The 22,965-nt window shown below is 51.5% G+C and overlaps 2 protein-coding genes across 3 annotated transcripts in view; both read right to left on the reverse strand.

The window, feature by feature from the left end:
* The window catches only part of RBM28 (RNA binding motif protein 28), a 28,859-nt gene extending 24,432 nt beyond the window's left edge, over nt 1-4,427 (reverse strand). Inside the window, exon 1 of the mRNA XM_012664802.1 lies at nt 4,190-4,427. Within this exon, the coding sequence (XP_012520256.1) occupies nt 4,190-4,307 (118 nt within the window). The 5' untranslated portion in view covers nt 4,308-4,427. The remainder of the gene's footprint in view (nt 1-4,189) is intronic.
* A 5,030-nt stretch (nt 4,428-9,457) lies between these two features.
* PRRT4 (proline-rich transmembrane protein 4) lies at nt 9,458-20,699 on the reverse strand. 2 transcript variants are annotated; one of them, XM_012664760.1, is made up of 6 exons: nt 20,586-20,699; nt 18,441-19,165; nt 18,251-18,355; nt 17,312-17,431; nt 11,570-11,796; nt 9,458-10,541 (listed from the first exon to the last, which is right to left on the reverse strand). In XM_012664760.1, exons 2-6 carry the CDS (start codon nt 19,090-19,092, stop codon nt 10,353-10,355), a joined length of 1,293 nt encoding a protein of 430 aa, XP_012520214.1. In that variant the 5' UTR covers nt 19,093-19,165; nt 20,586-20,699; the 3' UTR covers nt 9,458-10,352. The 2 variants fall into 2 exon arrangements, with proteins under 2 accessions (XP_012520214.1, XP_012520213.1); XM_012664759.1 differs by lacking the exon at nt 20,586-20,699 and having other exon boundaries at nt 9,851-11,796; nt 18,441-19,092.
* Between the last annotated feature and the right edge of the window lie 2,266 nt (nt 20,700-22,965).

Genomic DNA, 22,965 nt, shown 5'->3' on the forward strand with positions numbered 1-22,965 from the left:
CAGAGATAGGAAAGGTATGAGCTATGGTTTGAACATGTCCTCTAAATTTCAAGTGATGGAAATTTAATCCCCAATGTGGCAGTATTGAAAGGTAGAACATCAAAAAGAACAACTACTTCTGCTGATCCAGATTGTAAAAAAAAAAAAAAAAACAAAAAACCCCACCAGAGATAGGAAAGGTATGAGCTATGGTTTGAACATGTCCTCTAAATTTCAAGTGATGGAAATTTAATCCCCAATGTGGCAGTATTGAAAGGTAGGACCTCTAAGAAATAACTGGATCATGATTAATACATGGATTAATGGGTTAATGGATTAACGGGTTATTATGAGAGAGGAACTAGTGGAGAGTCCTGAGCTAGCATGTTAGCACACTTAGCCCCCTCGCCAACTAATACTCTGCGCCGCCTTGAGACTCTGACAGAGTTCCCACCAGCAAGAAGGCTCTCACCAAATATGGCCCCTCTACCTTGGACTTCTCAGCCTCTAAAACTGTCAGAAATAAATTTCTTTTCTTTCTAAATTACTCAGTTTCAGGTATTCTGTTATAAGCAACTAAGACGGTATGAGAGCTTCCAAAATGAGAACGATCATTTCAATCTATTAGCAATAATAGATTATTGCTAATCTATTCCCTCCTCAGAATAGATTAGCAATAAATGCCTAAGGCCCTGACAAAAGAACCTGAAACAATAAACAGTTTCAGGAGCCTGTAGATATTATTACCAATGCCTTAGCCATCAATATCAAATTAAACCTTTCCAAAGCAGCTGTGAATCTCTTATCTCATTTTATCTTCACAACATCCCAAGATAGGAAAAGCAAATATTATCATCCCTTCTTTCCAAATGAATAGTTTGAGATAGAGGAAAGCAAGTGAATGTCACACAGGGTGTTAGTAGCTGAATTAATTCCTCCATTCCAGCCCCATGTTCTTCCACAGGACTCCACAGAGAAGAATATAAGGGCCAAGCAGATGAAAAATTACAAGTATTAACTATAACCCACCTTTGCCCTTTTTTGATTTAACATTTTTGTATAGTGAAATTTTAAGCAATTTATTGCATCAAAAAGGAAAAGAACAGACCAAGAAGTCTGTCTACTACCTGAAGAAGAAACAAAGCTCACTTGCTCTGCTTCTCTTTGAGCTACACTTGCATCTGCGTCAGGGTACGAGCCTGACAGGATGCTGATCCACACAATCTGGGTAGAGGTGACACTTGGCACCAGGAAAGCATACTGTGATGTGGAGACTGATTTCTTTTCTCTTGGAATCCTTCTCACAAAAGCCTGCCCACTCACCTTCAGAAAATAAGGGCAAGAAAACTCAGGGCCCTTCCTGATCAGGACAACCAAAAATAAAGCAGCTGAAATGTAAAGGAGTTCAGTGCCAAAATAGAAGGACATACAATAAATACCAATTCATTTTATGTCTGCGAAGCACTCTCATATACATTTAGAATTCTTCACAACCCTGTGAAATTATTCCCATCTTAAAGAGGTTAAGTGACATGCCACTGCTATTAACAAAGACCTCACTCCACATATCCTCCCTCCAATTCCATTTAGTGCAGCACTCTTTCCAAAACATCTCTGCTGTCTGGATAGGAAAGTGCATAGTTTTTAAAAAAGGGAATAAGAGATTTTGTTAAGAATTATACCAAGTATGTAAAGCTTAAGGTAAGGTTACATGTAGCCAATATTGTGAGGACTCAAAGAATTCCCATTCAATGGCCTGTTTTTCCCTGAAACACAACCACCTAGCACTGTATAGCAGTGTTTCTCAAATTGTTTAGACAACTCACAGTAAAGAATGTGGAACCAGGTACACACATATATTCTTTATTTGAAACTGAAATAAAAGTTTTACAAATACTGATTCTTTACCATATATGGATGTATTTCTTCTATACTATTTCATTTTTTAAAAACTCTAGTCATGACCCACACAAGACCCACCAATGGGTAATGACCCGCAGTTTAAGAAAAACATTATTGGGCCGGGTGCGGTGGCTCACACCTGTAATCCTAGCTCTCTGGGAGGCCAAGGCAGGCGGATTGTTTGAGCTCAGGAGTTCAAAACCAGCCTGAGCAAGAGCGAGACCCCGTCTCTACTAAAAATAGAAAGAAATTAATTGGACAACTAAAAATATATAGAAAAAACTAGCCGGGCATAGTGGCGCATGCCTGTAGTCCCAGCTACTCGGGAGGCTGAGGCAGGAGGATCGCTTGAGCCCAGGAGTTTGAGGTTGCTGTGAGCTAAGATGACACCGTGGCACTCTAGCCCAGGCAACACAGTAAGACTCTTGTCTCAAAAAAAAAAAAAGAAAAAAGAAACATTATTGTATGACATCCTCATTCTCTCATTCAGCTACTTCTATACATAAAATGACAAAGAACAGGCAGGTACCATGGCTTGTAAAGCAATCAAAGCTATGTTGACAATCCTAAGTATAACTTTTGTTACCAAGAAAATAGAAGCTAAGGATGGGGTGATTATTAACACATGCTAGTCTGCCTACTCACATATTCAGATACCATGGGGGGAAAGTGGGAGTCCATGAGATGCCAATCCCACCAGAGGTAGAGGCAGCCACCTAGAGAAACAGCCTGGTGACTTGGAAGAGAGCTAAATGTTTGTTTGGGGTAACATCAAGTACCTATCTCAGGTGCCCCTCGATGGTCCAGGTAAGAGGAAAAAATGCTTCTACCATTAAAATCCTTATTATTCTTCCTCACTCTAATACATGCCAATCCTACTTCATAGTGACATCATGAGCATTAAACAGAATGTGAAGTATATAGCATTATTCCACAAGTCAGTAAATTTCCCCAGTGACTCTAGACAAAAACCTTGGAGTCAGACTTGATTTCTTGACTCCTCTTTTTCTCATACTCCACCGCTGACCCATCAGCAAACCCTCTCAGCTCTACCTTCAAAAATGTCCACATCCTAACTACCTTTTCCTACCTCCTCTGCTACCATCCTGGTCCAATATCATTATCTCTCACCTGGATTACTGTAAGCGACTACTAACTGGTCTCTCTGCTTCCATCCTATTCTCCAGCCGTCTATTTGGAACACCTTAGCCAGAGAGAGACTCTTTCAAAATGTAAGCTAGATCATGTTTCTGCTCTCTGCTTAAAACCAGTGGCCTCCTATCTCAGAGTAAAAGCCAAAGTCCTTGCAACAGCCTATAAGGACCTACATGATTTGGTACTCTAGATCTCATCTCCTAATTCTCTTCCCTTCACTCACTTCACTCCAGTCACCCTGGCCTCCTTGCTCCTCCTCCAGTATACCAGGCACACTCCTGCTTCAGTATCTTTGAGCTTGTGGTTTCCTCTGCCCAGTTGCTCTTCCCCCTGGGAGGCAGATGTTCACACTCTGACCTCAGTCAGGTCTTCCCTGACCACTCTGTTTTTATTGCCACTCCTCACCTCCTCTTCACATACACATAGACTTCCTAACTCCCTTCTCTGATTTATTTTTCTCCTTAGCATTTATCATCATTATCACTATATATGTGGCTTATTTGTTTATTAGCTGTCTTCCCCACCTTGAAGACATAAGAGCAATGATTGCTTTGGTGTTGTGCACTGCTGTCTCTCCAGGACCTTCAATAGTGCCTGGCACATAGTAGGCATTCAATCAGTATTTGCTGAATAAATAAATGGACGAATGAAGAGTATACTGGCTAAGAGCTCCAAATCTGAGGATCAAAATCTGTATTACTTAATACCTGTACGAACTTAAACTAAAGTTACTAAATTTCCCTAAGTCCCAGATTCCTGGCTGTAAAATGAGATTAAGACTCTCCATCCAATAAGTTTGAGAAAATTAAATGACATAACCTGTGTCAAACTCAATACCGTGCCTAGCAATCAGCTGATTCCTAATAAGCCTTACTGATGCTTTACTAAAAGTTAGCTATTTTCATTATTGCCAAATAAGATCGTATATGTGAGCATGCATAATAACAGAAAGCGCTATAGAAACGTCAGGAAATGCTTTGCTTTCCATAAACCGACCTCTATAGACCCACAGAAAAGAAACTCTATTCCCTATCCCTTCTCTTAGAGGAGGGTAAAGAATTTTATGGCTCCCTGAAGCTTGGGAAGGTGTCCTCGTCCCGACCCCGCTCCCCAGAAACCCCAGCCCTATCCTTGACCGCCCCGTCCCCCCTACCTTTCTCAGTCACCACGAAGCACTGCTTCACCGGCCCCACCTGACTGAACAGCTCCTCCAGCTGCTCACTGCGGGCCGAGGGCGGGAGACGGCCCACAAACAGGGTCAGGCCGGCCATGAGACCGGGAAACACAAGGTAAGCGAGGACGCGAGCAAAGCGGGTCTGCGGAAAGGAGTCGAGAGAGTGACTTTGGCAGGCGGACCACGCCGTTGCCACCGAGTGGCTGGGAGATTCCGGAAGTGCTCGTTGCTCAAAAGAGTCCGGAGGAAAACATGGTGGGAAGAAGGAAAAAACGTTCCGGGAAGAAAAAAATAATGACGCCCCAGGGGCGGAGCTTTTTGAGCTATCCCAGCACCGCCTCGCCTCTGTAGTGAAACGTGGCATCAACAATTTCTACCTTTCTAAAAGTCTCATCTCCAGGAGATCGACCCCAAATTCACCAGGACAGGCAGGAGAAGTTGTTTTTGCCCTGGTCCTAACCCAGGGTATTTAATACTTTCTGAAATGTCTCCACAAATTCACAGATTATGTGCATAAAACACAGCCAGAAAGCACAGACAGGTACAAGTATGTCACATACATCATTCGGGCAATTCTCGTGTTCTCCAAGAGTATGAGACATCTGTCACCTCGGCTTCAGAAACAAACTGTAGTTACTAAAGTACACATAGACACAGACTGCACACAATTATTCTCTCAATAAATATTTACTGAGCTCCTACTATGTGTCAGGCATTAGGGATAAAATTGCTGAGCTAAAAATTAGCTGGGTGTGGTGGTGCACACCTGCGTAGTCCTAACTACTCTGACAGCTAAAGTAGGAGGATGGCTTGAGCCCAGGCATTCCAGACTGCAGTGAGCTATGATCATGCCACTGCACTCCAGCCTGGGTGACAGAGTAAGACCCTATCTCTAAAAAAATAAATAAATAAACACACACACCAAAAAAAACCCTGAAAACAATTGGTGAGCTAAAAAAAGACAGGGTCCCTGCTCTCATAGAGAATACAGTCTAGGGGGGAAGACAGACAATTAAAAAAATCTTACAAATAGGGCCAGGTGCGGTGGCTCATGACTGCAATCCCAGCAATTTGGGAGGCAGAGGCAGGAGGATCACTGGAGCCCAGGAGTTTGAGGCTGTAGTGAGCTATGATCGTGCCACTGCACTCCAGTCTGGGGAACAGAGTGAGACTCTGTCTAAAGTAAATCATACCATGCAAACTGTGAGACCACATCAGAACACACAAAGCAAACATAATATCCAGCTTAGACATAGAGACAGAAGATCTTCCCTTAGATCAATTCAGCAGACAGACCCAAGGCTGAGAGGTCTCACTTGGCCAAGAGGAGATCTGAGTGCTCCTGGATCCTGGAACACAGAGAGTATTTGCCATCCCACCGGGCTCAAGAATGGACCTGTGTGCCAGACAGCTGCAGAATGCCTAGCTTAAAAAAGTGCTCAAGACATTTTTTTTAATCATTACTTTTAAATGGTAGTGACATGGTAGGCAGAACACTCAAAAAGTGTAAAAGGTACTACATTGAAAAGTGGATGGATGGATGACTGGTTGGTAGTGATGGGGTTAGGGGGACACTAAACATCAGATTTATGAAGCTCTAGCTCCAAGTAAGTAACATATGCTTAAAAGACAGCATCAATTATTTTTAAAAACATAACTCAGCAGAGGAAGTATTGAAATACAGAACAGATTTTTAAGGCTACTGGGTTAATCCTATCCAGGACAAAGAGAAACAAATAGACAAAGGAATTGGGATGGGTCACTTGAACAAAATTGGTTTAGGATTCCACATTCCTCCCTCTTCTTTTTTCTTCCCTCCTGAGCCTCCCTCCTACCACCACCTTAGGAATTAAAATTCCATCCCCGAACACTAAATTGCAAGCTTCAGGGCCCCAGCTATGAGAAAGTCTTCTCAGTTATGGCTGCAGTATGTACAAAGTACCCTGATAAGGTTGTTCCGACGTCCCTTAAATACCTTGGACCAAATCTTCCTTAAAGGACAAAACCAAACTGTGTCCCTATGTCCATCAGGGGGCAGCAGCCACCCGCAGTGTAGGATTCTGTGCTTCTCCGGGAGGACAACAGTCCAGCTAATCTTTTCTACTCGCCCCATGGTTCAGACCCGGTTCCCCATCTGTCTTCCAGCCCCACCCCCTCCTATCCGTTTATATCAGGGAGGGCACATGGTTCTTCAATCAAGAATATTTGCTCATCCATCTCCCCAGGATACATGCAGCATTCTTTATTAAGTAGCAGGAGTCATGGTACCTTGCATCACACCAGCAACGTGGCTTCCAGGGAAAATAAACTGCTGGCCTCCCCCTCACCCATCACCGTACAGGAGCCCAGAAAGGAAGTAAGAGGTCCCGGGCTGTTCTCAGCCAGCCTATCCCAGATCCCAGCCCTCTGGCTCCACTCCCCCTTACAAGCCAAACCTTTTTTATAATACAGTATAGCTCTGGTACTTAGCACTTCTCACAACTGTAATTAATTACTCGTGCTATTGTGATTAGTTATTTAATGTCTGCCTTCTCCCAAAAGACCTTCAATTTCATAAATTCAGGGCTGGTGTCCACCCTGTTCGCCTCTCTATTCCCAGCACCTAGCACATTGTAAGCATTAAATAAATATTTTTTAGGCTGTGCACAGTGGCTCATGCCTGTAATCCCAGCACTTTGGGAGGCAGAGATGGGAGGATCACTTGAGACTAGGAGTTCAAGACCAGCCTAGGCAACATAGCGGGACCCCATCTCTACATAGAATTAAAAAAAAAAAAATTAGCTGGTTGTGGTGGCACGCACCTGTGGTCCCAGCTACTTGGGAGGCTGAGGTGGGAGGATCACTTGAACCCAGGAGTTCCAGGTTACAGTGAGCTGTGATTGCACCACTGCACTCCAGCCTGGGTGACAGAGCAAGACCCTGTCTCAAAAAAAAATTTTTTTAAGAGATTGAATGAATGAATGAAGTCAAGTTTATATCTTTCAGTCCTCCACAGTACCAAGATTTAGAACTGAAGGGTATATGCGTTAGGATCTACCTGGACTCCTTCTGGGAAACCTGCTTTGGGTAAGGGATGAGGCTTGAGATAGAAGAGAAGAGTCATCTCAGTAAAGTCTTGGCCTCTTTATGAAGTCAAAGGGCTGAGCTAACTCTTGCTGGGGAAAATCAGAGAAATGTTAGAACTGGTGAACACTGAGCTGAATTCCCTCATCCCCCTCCCCCCACCAGCCCCATCCAGAGCTTGCAGACAGAAAAGGAGTGTGTGTGTGCATGTGTGTGTGTGTGTGTGTGTGTGTGTGTGTGTGTGTGTGTGTGAGAGAGAGAGAGAGAGAGAGAGAGACTGGCTGGGAGTATTTGGGCTTGGACTGCTCTGTTGGGAGGTATGTGCATGAACCTAAGGACCCTTGAGGAGGAGAGTGAGCGAGAGGGAGCAGCTGGCAAGGATGAGAGTGAGGAAGAGATAGATGGCAGAGAAGAGCTGAGAGTGAGCACAGGCAGATGAGAGGCAGCTGGAAGGGTAAGTGGGGAAGAAAAGGAGCAATTTCTCAGAGCAGCAAGCACTCCTTGTACAACACAAAGCAACTCTGATGCTGGGCCCACTACAGTCACTATGACACCAGTGAGAAATGCCTGTAATTAGGAGGTTGGCAGTTTTCTGGGCCTCAGCCCAGAGTGACGATGCAGTAAGAATTTCTGAGCCAAGCTGAGCCAGGTGATGGAGGAGACAGAATCAAAACCATTCCAGGCCCATCCCTCAGCAGTGCCTGTACCCGCCTTCCTCTCATTTCCCTTCCTTGGGAAGGGAAGAGTGATTCACACACTCTTCCCAAACATCACTGACTCCCCTCCTCCATCTGAGGTCCTAGGCTCTCAACATTCCTCTAGCCAAGACAGATGTTCATCTGCAGGGAGAGCAGTGCTTGAATCTTCCCTAGTGCATTGGACCTGGTCTGGCTGAGGGCCCCACCCCCTCTCAGCCTCCCTGCCTGCTTCCCTCTTGGCTCTCCCCTTCTCCAATCCCCATGAGCTGATGGGCAGAGTTGGAAGAAAAACTGCTAGATTCCTGTTCTCCACTTTGAGCCTAGTGTGTGTGCTCCTGCAGGTCTCCCTGTGAGGTGCAGGGCATCTGCCAAAACATTGTCAAATTTTCATTTTCAAACCTAATACACAACCCTGTTTTTGTGCCACTCTCAACCACTGCATTTTAGCCAAATGACAAATGCATACTACAGAGCTCAGAGCCAAATGCTCTAGGCAAGGGAGGGATTAGGGAGCACCTGGTGGCTGGATGTGTTTGTGGGTCTCTGCACTGCGAGTTCTGCTTTGGGAGCTGGCTGGGGCTGGACAGACTTTCTCCAGGGAGGATCTGCACCCATGGTAGTTGAGAGTTCTTTGCAGGGGTTGGGGAGGGTGTTGCGAGCCCAATCTTCCAACCTTGAAGAGACCCTGTTGGTGGGTAAAAAAGGTAATTTCCTCTTTGGGAATCCCATACTGTGGGAACGTGGTGGTGGGGGTGGGGGTGGGTGGTGCTAGAGGTCCCAGCTCAAGCTGATCAGGCTCTTGTGCATGTGTACCACCATTTTCATGGGCCGGGCGCGGTGGCTCATGCCTGTAATCCTAGCACTCTGAGAGGCCGAGGCAGGAGGATCCCCTGAGCTCAGGATTTCCAGACCAGCCTGAGCAAGAGCGAGACCCCATCTCCACTATAAATAGAAAGAAATTAGCCAAACAACTAAAAATAGAAAAAATCAGCCAGGCACAGTGGCGCATGCCTGTAGTCCCAGCTACCCGGGAGGCTGAGACAGGAGGATCGCTTGAGCCCAGGAGTTTGAGGTTGCTGTGAGCTAGGCTGATGCCATGGCACTCTAGCCGAGAAAAAAAAAAAACATTTTCATGAAGGACTTTACCACGAACTAGCCCCTAGCCAGCTGTACACCAGGACCTGAATCCAGGCTCCTAGCAATGCGGGCATTCCCACCGATGACTGTAAAGTTTCCGCTTCATTTCTCAGGGCCATGTTCTATCTCTGTGAAAAGCCACTTCCCAGAGAGACACAAGGGTCTTCAAGGGGCTGCTCCCAGGACCCTCACTCATCCCAGACACAAGGCAAGACTCCCTGGTCTTGTGTGAAGGTCCCCGGGGTCTGAGGCATACCCAAGCCACCCACAAGCTGCTTCTCTTCCACTTCCAGTGGAATCGCTGCTACCGTTGCCCCATTTAACCTTTCCCAAGAAGGTCAGATTGTTCTCCTCTGAAAATATTTTATTGATAAATTAACTCTGAAAGCGTTCACCTCCCACCCAACTGCTATAAAGTCTCCTAGATGGGCTATGGACCCCTGTGGGCGAGGGTCACGTGGAGAGCAGGGAGTCTCACTCTCACAGGGGTGGGATTCCTGGGCATGGCAGGAGTGGGTATGGGACCTGAGGACAGCCCCCCTCACTCAGCACCAGAATGGAAAGTGGTGGTCAGGAGTGGAGCACCTTGGAGCTTTATTGCTGGTGAATGCCAAGGAGAGTGGGACCCCTGCCAGCCTAAAATGGCAGCTGAGGGCATCAATGCCCAGGGCTCCAGAGAAGGTGGTACTGACTCCCAATCAATAGAGCCTGGCTGCTGACCCACCCACCCAGGGGCGCTGGATGGGGAAGGAATGGGGAGAGGTATCTGAGCCAGGCAGGATTGGGGAACAGTTACAGTGTGCAGGTCTGGGGCAGAACAGGCGCCAGAAAGGGGCACATGGCCCGTGGCAGCAAGTTGGCTGCCTCTTCACAGGTCTATGGTGTCGCTGCCCACACTCAGCTCGTCGATCTGTCGGCAGGCGTCCAGAAATTGCTCCTGCAGCAAGGCCTCTTCGGCCTGCAGCTCAGGAGCAGGCTCTGGGGAGTCGCGGGAGGGTGGGGACAGGGCCTGGTAGGATCCTGAGGCCGGGAGGCTGGGGCTGCTTCCTGAGGGCCGAGGGGGACTGAGGACGCAGACCAGAGGGCAGCGCGGGGGCCTATCGGGGCTGGAGCATAGCAGCATGGACGAGCTGTCCCTCGAGAGTCCGCACAGTGATCCGGAGGAGGCACTGCTGCCTGCGGGCCAAGCCCCTGGGGAGGGGAGCTCCAGGGGCGCAGGGGAGCCAGGGGCCTCCTCCAACCTCTCACTGGGCCCGGGCCCGGTCTTCGTCCCCAGCGAGGCAGTGCGGTAGAGGCCAAGCCCAGGCAGGGAGTCCTCGAAGGCAGGGCCCTGGAAGAGGCCGGGCGCCAGCAGGGACTCGCTGCAGAGGGCCTCCTCGATGCTGCGACGCAGGTTGATTGGAGAGGGCGGGCGGAAGTCCACGGTGTAATCGCTGCAGGGGGAGGAGGCCGGAGAAGGGGCCGGGTTGGCCGAGGCGCTTTCGAAGCCCCTGCAGCCCTGGAGTAGAAGGTCCGGGCCTGGCCCTGCCAGGGCGCACAGCTGCAACAGCTCTGCGTCGCCACGCACGATGGCACTAGGCAGGGTTTCCTTGTTTGCGGCCCCGGCGACCCAGCCTCCGGGCAGCAGCGGGGCCGCGTGACCCGGGGACAAGCGGAAGAGCTTGGCCCAGCAGCGCGGCGGTACGCGGGGACTGCAGAGCGCGGGGTAGAGGCCCAGCAGCGCCAGCGGGAGCGCGACGCCCACCTCGCCCAGGCGCAGGCCTAGCTGGAACGCCCACCAGGGCCAGGGCCCTTCTAGGCCAGGTTGGCCACCATAGCCCAGGGCGTGCAGCACCTCGTAGCCCTGCAGGGCTCCGCTCAGCAGCCCGAAAGTGCCCGCCACCGGGGCTGTGCGCGCCGCGCGCCGCCAGGACTCACGCGGGGCGAAGGGGCTGCGCGCCTGTGGCAGAGGGGTGGCGCCCTTGAAGCCAGACCCTCCCAGGGGCGCTCCGGCCCTCCGCCGCCGGCCCCCCCAGCAGGAGAGCGCCAGCAGGAGCCCCGAAAGAAGGGCGGCGAGGAAGGCGTGCAGCCCGCGCGAGGCCAGCCGCAGAGGCCGCAGCGGGCGGTGCGCGGCGCTGCCGAGGGCGGCGGCGGCCGCCAGCCCCAGCCCCAGGAGCAGCAGCGCGGCCAGGCCGGCGGGGCACCGCGGCGGGCGCGGCCGGGCCAGCAGCAGGCAAGCCAGCCCCAGGCCGGCGGCCAGGCAGGGCAGCGGAAGGTCCTGCAGCAGCAGCCAGGCGAGCGCGGGCAGTCGCTCCCTGTGCCCGTAGGCGTCGTAGAAGAGTGGGAAGGCCCGCGTGGTCCCAGCCGAGAGCAGCAGCAGGTCCAGCAGCGCCAGACAGGGGGCGCCGGGCGGGCAGCGCCAGGGCAAGAGGGCCAGGGCCAGCAGCGCCAACAGGGCCACCAGGCCGAAGAGCGCGCCTACCCCATACACATGAGCCTCCCAGGCTACCCCCCAGCGAGCCTTGGCCTCTTCCCAGTCGGCCTCCAGGGTCAGGAAGAAGAGGGGCAGTGGGGCCGCAGGAGGCCGTCCCTCAGGTTCAGGCAATCCTCCCACGCTGCAGGACTCGGGCCCACACTCTGGCTGCACCGAAGGGTTCCCAAGGCTGGCAGGAGAGGGGTCATCTGAGCCAGAGGTGGGGATGGTGGGGTCTGTGGACAAAGAACGTTTGGCTGAGGCAGTTATGCAGCCCTCCCCTCCCCACCCCACAGCCAGTATCCTGAGTGTCAGAGAGTCCCTTAAAGTATCCAGGACTCACTTGTCTTACAAGAGACTCATCAGACCTCTTGGCCTCTCACCTTCCCTGCCCCCACTCAAACTCCTCATCCTGAAGTTTCAGCCCTCATCCTTCCCCCTCTTCCTCCTCCTGATTCCCACCCCACTGTCCTCCCGCCCCAGCTCCCAGCTTTGTTCACTTGTGATTCTACTGAAAAGAGTTTTTCTTAAGAAGTCATAGAACTTTACAATTGGGAGGAACTTTAGATGCCACCTGCAGCTCAATCCTCCCACCAGAAAGGAAGCTTTATGAAAACAAGGATTTTTGTTTGCTTTGCTCACATCTGAATCTCCATGCCTAAAATGGTGTCTGTCACATAGTTGGTACAGAACAGACATTCATATTCATATTCAGATATTCTGAACCTTCTTATTTGGCAGATGAAGATACTGAGGCTCTGCTGAGAGGCAAAATGACTTGCCCACGGTCACAAATTGGCAGAGCTGCAACTAAAATCCAGATCTGAGCACCAATCTGAGCCCCTTGCCAGGATTGCAAAGCCTCTTCATAATACCAGTTTGCTTATCTCTTGTTCTTCGCCCCTGACTCCCACTCCCCAACTTGGTGCCAGGAGAAGCTTCCCCTGCCCTTTTTCAACTGCTCCTCTCATGACCCTGGCTCAAGGAAAAGCCTATGCACTTGTGTGCACACACACATGTAAACACACGAGTGCACACACACAGCTGGGGGAGGGGTAAGCCACTCTTGTCCCAGCACTCTGAGGAGAACACCACCAGCCTTCCTCCTGCTATGCCCCAATCCTTGGCTTACCCATGGCTGTGGTCCCCATCCTGACTCAATCACAAAGCCAAGTCTAAGTATCTTAATATATATGCCCCTTTGGTTCTCCCCCCATTTTATAGAAGGTGACACTGAGATGGACTCACCTGAGTCTCAGAAGCTGCCCTTGAATTGTCCCAGGGAGGAACAATTGGGGAGATGATAGTGGGATAAAATGCCATCTGAGTAAGTGGGCCTCTCAGGTGCTCTGGAATTTGCTAACTCAGGCCCCCAGCCCCATCCTGTGCTCCAACATCTTCCCATATCCCTTGGGGAAAGGGAAGTCAGCTAAGACAGGAGGAGGGGTAAGATCCCTAACTCTACTCTCCTAGAGCAAGAGAGGAGTTAGAAAGATTTAGACCCAAGGATTCTCCCCACGGCCAGGCAGCAAGGGAAGATGCTGGAAGCTAAACCTCTCGCTACCATCACCTAGCAGGCTTAGCGGGACTGCAACTACAAGAAAGGATGGGGGAAGAAAGCATGGAGGTGAAGGATGGGGACAGCCTGGCAAGGATGGGCAGGGGGACAAAAGACAGATGTAGAATGTGGGGGGAGGGTGTCCTGACAATCAGACTTCTGCCCCACCTGCCTGGCCACACCCCAGCCACACCCCAGCCATGCTCCAGCTGGACAACACACGAAGACCCCAGGAGCACCCCCACCCCCAGGCAGGGCCAGCTCATGCTGGGGACATGCAAATACAGCAGTTCTGAGGACAAGGAAAAGGAGTGAGGGGGCCAGAAGGTGGCTCTGGGGAGAAGGGAGGGGAGTATGGAATGGACAACATGGGAGGGCAGAGAGGAAGCAGCCAAAAAATCAAATACACACAGTCACTGCCAACTGCAAGTGACAGCATGTGACAGTTCCCTTCCATCACAATCCTCCAATCCGAAGTGGGTGAGAACACCTACTGCATAGGACAGTATGAGGATAAGTGAGATGACGTGAGGATGGGGAGAGGCATAGGGCCAGGCCGCTGAACGGGCTGCAGCATCCAGCATCCAGAGTGATGTGACTCCCTAGCCCTTTGATCTGGGCAGCTGGGGGATAATCAGTCCTGACTTTTCTCTGAATGGAGCTGTCCCTTCCCTGCCAGCTCCTGACACACCAGTTACTCACAATGACATCCCATGTCCTCCCTCACCCTGAGTCAAGAGGGGCCACAGGGTGCTATCTTCTGGGCTTTTCTGGTGGGAAACTGAAGGCTCTTTCTGGGAAGCCTCCAACGGAGAGACAGGAAGTGAGGTCAAGTGGGCCCTTCAAAGGCAGAAGCTGGGTTTTCTGCCACTTGTCCCCACCCATTCTTGGAGTGCCTGGTGCATAATAATCCTTCAATATATGATTGTTGTCAGTGTCATTGTTACCAGCGAATGTCCATCACTGATCAATCATCAGCTCGTGTGTATGTTAGTGTGACCACTTCTGGCCTTAAACAAATTCTTGATTTAACTAACTAAAGGCTGTGATCTGTTTTAAAAGCCCTTAGCACATCCTAAACCTGCTTAGACAATAATTAGTCAAACAAATGAACATCAACACATTGTCTCACTTTATGAACTCTGTTTAAAGAACACCATTCTGATGGCCTAACCACCCCGAACATGAATTAAGATGCCGGGTCTCAGCTAAACGAGGAACCACTCAGCTGGGAACAGAGAGCTTGCTGGCCAGGGATGGCATCAGTCTGGCGCCGGCGGGATCAAATGCACACACTCCCTCACTCCTCATTCTCTGCTCCTTACCCAACCCACTTCTGCAAAGGGAAGGAATTTGTTTGGTCTTTCTTTGGCCTCTGTGGGCTCTGCAGAGAGGCAGGCTCCTGCTGGGGAGCCCACAGTCTGCCCCAGCCTGTCACCCCTCACTGTACAGACAAGTGCAGCTCTCAGAGGCCAGCTCCACTTCACTGCCTTCCATCTCCACATCTCACCCGTGGGCCACAGGAAACCCCATCTTTCATCTCTGTACCAAGCACTATGACAACTGGAGCAAATTTCAACACTCATAAGAATCCAGAAAAGAAATAAAACCCAGAAAATAGGCAAAGTACAGGGCAGCTCAAGTGTCAGGGAAGCAGTTCTGAATTAGAGGCACTGATTCCTGGGGTCAGACCAGTGTTCCCTGCACTGGTCCAAGAATGGGTGGGGACAAGTGGCAGAAAACCCAGCTTCTGCCTTTGAAGGGCTCACTTGACCTCACCTCCTGTCTCCCCATTGGAGGCTTCCCCAGAAAGAGCCTTCAGTTTCCCACCAGAAAAGCCAAGAAGATAGTGATCCCTGGTCTTCCCTTCCTGGGGTCCCTCTCCTGGGCAGGCCTCCCCTACAGGGAGGTCCCTCTCTGACCCTGTGGCCCCTCCTGACTCAGGGCGAGGGAGGACATGGGATGTCATTGTGAGTAACTGGTGTGGCAGGAGCTGGCAGGGAAGGGGCAGCTTCATTCAGAGAAAAGTCAGGCCTGATTATCCCCCAACCGCCCAGATCAAAGGGCTAGGGAGTCACATCACTCTGGATGCTGCAGCCTGTTCAGCGGCCTGGCCCTATCCCTCTCCCCACCCCCACCGCCAGGATCATGGAGGATTGATACTCTTTATAGGGGTGACACTCAAAATATTTAACAATTGGATGGTACAGGTGCCAGCTATTCAGAACAGACACCAGCCAGGGTGGTCAGGGAGTGAAGGGGAACACTCAGGGGACTAAGGGAAGTGGGTACTGATCAAGTGGCATAAAAGTCCTTCAATATGCTATGACCTGTACAACTGTTCTGGTGTGTATGGCTAAATACGAGCTGTGTCCAAAGTGAAGGACACCTACCAGAAGGAAGGCCCAGGAGTCAAAGGTTAACTTGCACCTAGGTTAGAGGTACTGAGTGCAGTGGCTCACACCCGTAATCCCTATTAGGGTGGCAGAGACAAGAGGATTGCTTGAGCCCAGGAGTTTGACACCAGTCTGGGCAATAGAGTGAGACCCTGTCTAAGAAAAAGAAAGAAAGAGAAAGAAAAGAAAGAAAGAAAGAAACAAAGAAACAAAGAAAGAAGGAAGGAAGGAAGGAAAGAAAGAGAGAGAGAGAGAAAGAAAAGAAAGAAAGAAAGAAAAGAAAAGAAAAGAAGGGGGCAGAAAGAAAGATCCTAGAGGACACAGAGAGACTTCATTTGTCCCATAACTGCTTACTCCTTACATACATGCTGCTGGCATGAGCAAGGCCATAGGCCTTGTTTCCAGGAGGCCTGTAGCATTCCCAGGTTTATCCCAGAGGAGCAGCCAGAGAGAGGCTGGGTTCCTGCAGCCATCAGTGAGGAGGAGGAGTGAGGGTGGGGCCACCAGCCTGCCCAGCTACACTGCCTCTGATACTGTCCAGACTTATTAAACCTGCCTGGCCAGCAGTGTCACTGGGGCTGACAGACTGCCAGCCAGCATCCTTCCCCTGAGGCACAGAGCCTGCCCCCCACCCCACAGCGGATCCTGCCACTGCTGCATACTGGGCTGGACAGGGTGGGGAGGGATGGCAGCTCCTCACCCACTCTCTGAGAGGGGCCGGTGACTGCAGCTGGAGTGAGCCAGAGAATCGGGTGCTGGGTTAAGTCTGGTGCTGGAGGAAGCCAGGGGGACCAGTGGTTTCCACGCTGAGCCTAGTGCGGGCTGGCTGAGAGGTTTCACAGCCACATAAACCCTTTGCGGGGCAAAGCTGGGCCTGGAAGTCCCTCTCCATGACTCCCTTGGCCTCAGCTACCAGAACCTCTCCTGGAGCACCTGTGTCCTCTGCCCTGGGGGTTATGTGGGGCCAGGGTTGTGTGTCTGAGAGGTAGGGTCTGGAAGTGTATTTGGGGTACAGTGGGGGAAAGAAGCAAAGTTAATAGCTACCATTTGATGAGCTTCTACTTTGTGCTCAGCATCATGCCAAGAGCTTACATTACCTGGAAGATTTATAATTACTCAGCAAAATAAATACTGTTATTAAACTCTAGATATATGAGAAAATTTAGGTTCAGAGAGGTTAAATAACCTGCCCAAGGTCACTCAGTTAGTAAGTAAGTGAACTGGAATTCGAAGCCAAGTCTCAAGATTCCAGAACCTGTGGTCTTTTCTCTGCACCACTAGCTTGTCTATATGCCTGTTCTGAATGGCCCCCTTGAATGAAAGTGGCATCTGTCTGCTCAAGCTCTCCTCTTCAATGTCTTCCCAGTGAGGTGCCCAGCTCTGCCCACATCTGACAGCATGTCATGTCAGATCAGACAGCAAAAGAGAGATCCCCAAGGTGGAAGAGGGGGCAGGGAGGCAGGTCAGGCCAACTGGAGTAGAGGGTGGGGTTGGCGCTGAGGCTGTGGGAATCACAAAGGAATTCCTGTGTCTGTCTGCCCTGATACCTCTGTCTACATCCTGCTCTGCCTGTCATTGCAAAACTCTCAGAGGACCATTACTTAACTCTGTGTGGAACTCTCCCCAGCAACACTTGTTCTCAGACAGTTATTAATATATATCTCCACATGATGATAAAGAGAACGGTGATTATTATGATGACAATGAAATAAAGGGGTCTCAGAACACTGATGAGTGACTAACATGTAGTAAGTGCTCAGCAAATAATTGCCAAGTTTAAATGAACTGGACACTTACCTAGTGATGTTGTTACAATCAAGGCAGAGCTTGGGGAAGCAGCTGGGTCCAGCAGGCTTGGGCTGGAGAGCTTCCTCTCCAGGGGGTTTGGGGGTGGGGACAGAGTGGTGCCAAAGAACCCTGAAAAGGGAGCACATGGGGCTCAAACGCCACCCTACCAGCTGGCCTTAGCCTCTGGGGTTTTAGAGAAAATCCTCTTCTTCCCCAGAGCTGGCCCTAAGGAAGCCACTGTCCCAGGAATTGTAGCCACCTGCTAAGCTTATGTACACCATGAGCTAAGCTAAAAGGACCAAACTAGACTCAGTATATGGCAAAGAGAATGATTCCCCCATGGGAGCAGAAGCCCATGTCCTAGGGCCTGGAAGAAGCAGTGCAGATCTCCCATGAGTCAAAAACAATCGGACAATTCACAATTGCAAAGATGTAGAAACAACCCAAGTGCCCATGAATACATGGGTGGATTAATAAAATATGGTATATGTATACCGTGGAGTTCTACTCAGCCACAAAGAATAATAGTGAACTAGCATCTCTTGTATTATCCTGGCTGGTACTGGAGCCAGTTCTTCTAAGTGAAGTATCACAAGAATGCAGAAACAAGCACCACACAGGTACTCACCATCAAATTAGTACTAATTGATCAACACACATACACATATGGAAGTAACATTTATCGGGTTTTGGGCAGGTGGTGGGGGAGGAGGCGACGGGTAAATGCACACCTAATGGGTGCAGAGCACACTATCTCAGATGGGCACACTTGTAGCTCTGACTCGGGTGGTACAAAGGCAATATATGTAACCTAAATGTTTGTACCCCTGTAAAATTTTGAAATTAAAAAAAAAAGAAAGAACAGGAGGTGCTGGTTAGGCCCCTAGCACAGAGCCTGGTATGGAAAGGTATTCCACAATTCTTTATTGCAATGACATAAACACTCACCTGGAGAACCTGAAACTCCAGAGGCAGAGCTTGGGGATGGAGTTTCACCTGGGGGACTCAGGCCTGAGAAGTTCCGGAGTGGGGACAGAGTAGTGCCAAAGAATGCTGCAAAAGAAGCCCAGGCTGAAGCTGCCTCCTACCTGCCAGAGATGCCCAGTAGGGCTTCCCTTGGGGTGGGATAGGTACTCACCAAAGGGTCCCAGGCGCCCAGCAATCTCTGCCAGGCTGGCCCGCAGGCTGGGCAGCAGGGGCAGTGTCCGATGCCCAAGTGTCGGGGCTGCTCCTGCTCTCAGTGCCATGTCAAACTTCAGCTCCAGCTCGCTCTGGTGGGGCCTGGGAGCACTGGATGGAGGTGCTGTAGCCATCAGAGCAGTGTCCCAGGTCACAGCGCCCATCCTTGGCCGATAGGGAGCAGTGGGCCCATCAGTGGGCCCAGAGAGGGGGGATGTGGACTCTGGAGGCAGGGAGGACGCCCAGGGCATAGAGCTGCCTTCAGCAGAGCCCCACTCTGGGGGAGAGTTCCCAGGGGAGCCCACCAGCAGTTCCCAAAAGGGGTCAGCCCTCAGCCCACTGACCACCTCTCCCCCTGGCTTCTGGCCTGGCGCAAGAGAGAGAGGCTGGGTCTCTGTGACAGGGCTCCCCCAGACAGCAGCAGGTCGCCGAAGATGGAATTTGAAGTTAAGTCCCAAGTTGAGAGAGAGCATAGAGTCCTCACTCTGAGGTGGTGGGGTCAGAGTGGTGAGAGGGGCACCTGGGACGGAGGAGGCAGGCTGGGGGCCCACAGGAACAGCAAGCAGGACCCAGCAGAACAGCCCCAGCCCCAGACAGCCATGCCCTGCCATGGCCCCACCTGGCCTTGGGTGCCCTTGGTGGGCAGTGGGCTCAGTTCTTCAGCACCTTTTGAGCACGAAGGTCCTGGAGAGAAGAGAGGCCCTATGAGCCCTGGCCACTGCCACCTTCTTCCCGTTCCCAGGATCAGATGCCCCAGAGAGAGGCTCTGATCACAGAGAAGCAGGTGGTGGGGGCAGGATGCAGTGATCCACCCAAGGAGAGAGACGTGATGGCTCTTTTTGCAGGGTCCTTCCTGTACCTTCAGACCCCAGCACAAATCCCTGCCTTGCAGTTTCTCCTCCCCAACCTGCTCATGGGGGGAATGGGGTCTGACTGCAGCCTTCATTCTTAACTGACAGCAGAGGGGATGGACTTGGATTCCCTCCCTCCTTCACTCCCTACGTTTCCCTGAGCCTTCCCTCCTCCCTGAAATATTTACTGGGCCTACCGAGTGCCACATACCCTTCTGGGCATACAACTGCCAACAAGCAAGCCCTCCCCACCCCCATTCCCGTCCCCAATCTCAGGTGCTGGCCCTCTCCCTCTCAGACCACTGGCATACTGGGCCCGGGAAGGGTGAGTGGAGCCCAGTGTAGAGTGATCTGGCAGAGCCGGGAAGGCCGCCCAGGTTCCGACCAGAGAAGCAGGGTTCCCAGTCTGGCAGAAGCACCCTCTCCTCAGCCCCTCCCCTCTTTCCTGGGGCTTGGCCTGCTCTCTTCCCCAGGGCCCTGCAAGTATTTGGGGGAGGGGCAGCTTGGCGATCTCGCCTTCCTGGGGGAGAAGGCCAGGCAAGCGAGCCAACCCCGGCAGGGGCAGCTGCCGTACGCTCCCACCCCTCCCCAGAACTCTCCCCTCCACCTGCACACATCTGGTGGAGGAAGGGAGGGTGAGCCAGGGACACACGTGCACTCGGCACCCTTACATCACACACACAGCCACACCTAGCACCCGTGACACACTCACCCACTCACCCTTCGCACACTCCTGCCCCTGCACACACAGGCACTCGGTCCTGCTGACCCCCTCCCTCCTACATGGGTCCAGACCCAAGCTCTGAGAGCTCGCAGCCTCCCTGTCTCTCTCTCTCACTCACACACCACAGCATATACTGTATAGAGAGGCACACACCCCCTCCACACGCATTCACACACTGTAGAGACACACACCTCGCATCGTCACCCCCCACCCCCTACACACCCACCACCCCTCGCAGGCACACACGCGCACACACACGCACACACTCCCCGGACCGGCCCACCTGCTCCTCTCGCTCCCTCCCGCAGGCAGGTCTCCTAGCCAAGTCCCCCGAGAAGGGGCGGTCGCGGCGGCCCGGGTGCCCAGCAGGGCAACGCTCCGCAGCTTCTCGCCCGGTCTCTCCGCGGCGCCCAGCGCCCGGACTGGAGATCCGGACCCCCACTCCCCGACGCCCCCACGGCTCATCTGGCGACCGCAGCTTCGCCGACCCTCTGCCCCCGGCCCGGCCCCCGGGCCGCATTGCTCTCACCAGGCGGGCGCCCGGCTCCGCGCTCCGCACTCCGCGCTCCCTCCCGCGGCGCCGCCTCCTGGCTCGGAGCCTCGCTCCCCCGCGAAGCTGCCCGCGCCGGGGCTCCGCGGCGGCGGCTCTGACGGCCCGCCCTCCCCCGCCGCTCCCGCGCCCTCCCTTCCTCTCCCCCTCCTCCTCCTCCTCCTCCTCCTCCTTCTCCTCCCCCTCCCACCCAGCCCGCCGCCCGCCGTACGCCCCACACCGGCCGCCGAGCGGGCGCACAGCAGCGCCGAGTCGCGGCTACCTCGTGCCGGTGGCCCCGCGCGCTCATTCACCTAGTGCTGCCAATCAGCCGCGGCGGGCGCCGCGCTCTCAGCCTGGCGAGGGCAGCCACGCACTCCCAGGGCGGCCCGGCACACACATCCACACGCACACCTTCCCCAGGAAACACACCCGCAGGTCAGGGAGCGCGGGTACACACACACACACACACACACACACACACACACACACACACACACACACACACACACGACAGCCTGGCCCAGGATGACACCCCTGGCTATAAGAGCCACTGCGTTTGTTAATCCTCCACCATACGTAAAAGTATAGTACGCACTTCTACATTCCTTATCTCATTAGTCCTCACCACAGCCCTGTGTGTGTCCCCATTTTGCAGATAGGTAAATTAAGACTGAAAATTACCGAATTTGCCCGCGATTGCACAGCTTGGCAGAGACTTGCACCCAATCTCCCTACCCGCCCTCTTCGCCACCTGGTGGTTTTCACCAGCTGTGCTGCTGCGCGGGAGTGCCTCCAACAGGTCACAGGTGAACTGCCAAATGTCAATCCGAGTAACATTTCTTTTTGCTAAAAAGTTTCTTTCAAAAATACTCAGTTTCAGAAACGTCGGCCAGAAAGAATGGTGAGTGAAGCTGCTTGTGAGAGGTGGATCACAATGTTTCTAGTAAGAGGTGAGAGGAGAACAGTAAAATCAAAGGAGTGTGCAGCCTCGCCAGAAAATAAGAGCCCCCCCAAGCGAAAGCTGACACGTGTCGAAATGACCAAGACAACAGAGCCACCACTGTGCATACTGCATGGATCCTGCTATGCTGCAGTAATGACTGATTTAAGTAGTACTGATTCGCTTATGTGTTTTCGAGTGTCTAAATCCCTTCATGTTTTCTCCCCAAAATGCTAGTGATTTAAACGTATGCGGAGAACATTAAACACTTTGAGGCTCCCTGCACCATTTAAAGTCTCCCTCAAAATCCATACATCCGACTGTGTGCCAAGCGCTGTGGAGGATGCTTTGTGTGAGTCTCCTCATTTGTTTCTCATCACAAGCCTCAGAGAGAGAAAAATTATTGTCACCATGTTACAGCTCTAGATGTGACCCTGAACCCCCTTTCCATCTACACCCCTCTCCTCTGCTTTTGGAGGAGGGGAGGAGCAATGCTTAAAGAGTGACCTAGGGCGGGGGGTTCTGTCTTAGTTATCAAGATGTAGCATAGCATTTTGCCCACTGTAGATGCTCAATGACTATCTGATAAGTGAAGAATGAATGAATGATTCTGAGGACCGTCTGGGCCCTGGGTTGCATTTCAGAAAGGTATAGGGATCTCACTTCCTTATCACAGAATCCCCCCAATTGATGTCAAATCAAATTAGACCACCAACTGAACTCCTCTTATATTCATCAAGGATAAAGTCTGGGATTTATTCTGGGTCCCTAAACAAAACATGGCATCTCCAGATGCACCCTCAGGAGTTACTATAGCACCCCCATCCCCTAGTCCATTAGGGGCTGCTTGGGGGCTACATCCTGGGATTCAGCCTCTGTTCTTTCTTATATACTTAACAAAAGGTATCCCACTGGACACATTTTCTTTGAATCCTCCTCATAGAAAGGCCCATTTCCTGCTAATCATGTTCACTTAAAGACTTCTAAATGGAAAGACAGAAATAAACAAATCTCAGCACATTAAAATAGCAACACTCCATGGGCAAGTAGGTTATTCCCAGGAATTATAATTTTAAAAATATATTGAAAATGGAAGTTAGAGTTCCGGGTTAAGATAGTGATTGAATGCATACATGTAATTTCTCTCCCTCCTCACACCCCGTTAAATATCAGTAAAGAGATTTCCAAATCAAGAGATAAACCTACAAAGATAGAGAGATCAGGAAAGGAGATGACAACAACAGAATTTTTGAGACAGGATGGCAGGCAGTCATGCGGTTACTGACTTCTCAGCCCTGAGGAAAAAGACATCTCTAACTGGCAGTGGGGACAACTGAGATCCAATTTATATTGAAAGGTTCTCAGAAGGCACAGAAACTGGCAGTCCAAGGTCCCTCCGGAACTGTGGAAGAGGTTGCTAAAGGCAGGACTGGCCTG

This window comes from Propithecus coquereli, unplaced genomic scaffold (genome assembly GCF_000956105.1).
Source record: "Propithecus coquereli isolate 6110/MARCELLA unplaced genomic scaffold, Pcoq_1.0 Scaffold91, whole genome shotgun sequence".
Lineage (NCBI taxonomy): Eukaryota > Metazoa > Chordata > Mammalia > Primates > Indriidae > Propithecus > Propithecus coquereli.

Excerpts from the sequence above, each read along its gene's own strand:
- PRRT4 (XM_012664759.1), bottom strand. The coding sequence starts at position 19,092 with ATGGCAGGGCATGGCTGTCTGGGGCTGGGGCTGTTCTGCTGGGTCCTG. Across the intron at positions 18,356-18,440 it reads TGGGCGCCTGGGACCCTTTG|CATTCTTTGGCACTACTCTG; the intron begins GTGAGTACCTAT and ends CTTCTTTTGCAG. Across the intron at positions 11,797-17,311 it reads GATTGTAACAACATCACTAG|ACCCCACCATCCCCACCTCT; the intron begins GTAAGTGTCCAG and ends CTTTGTCCACAG.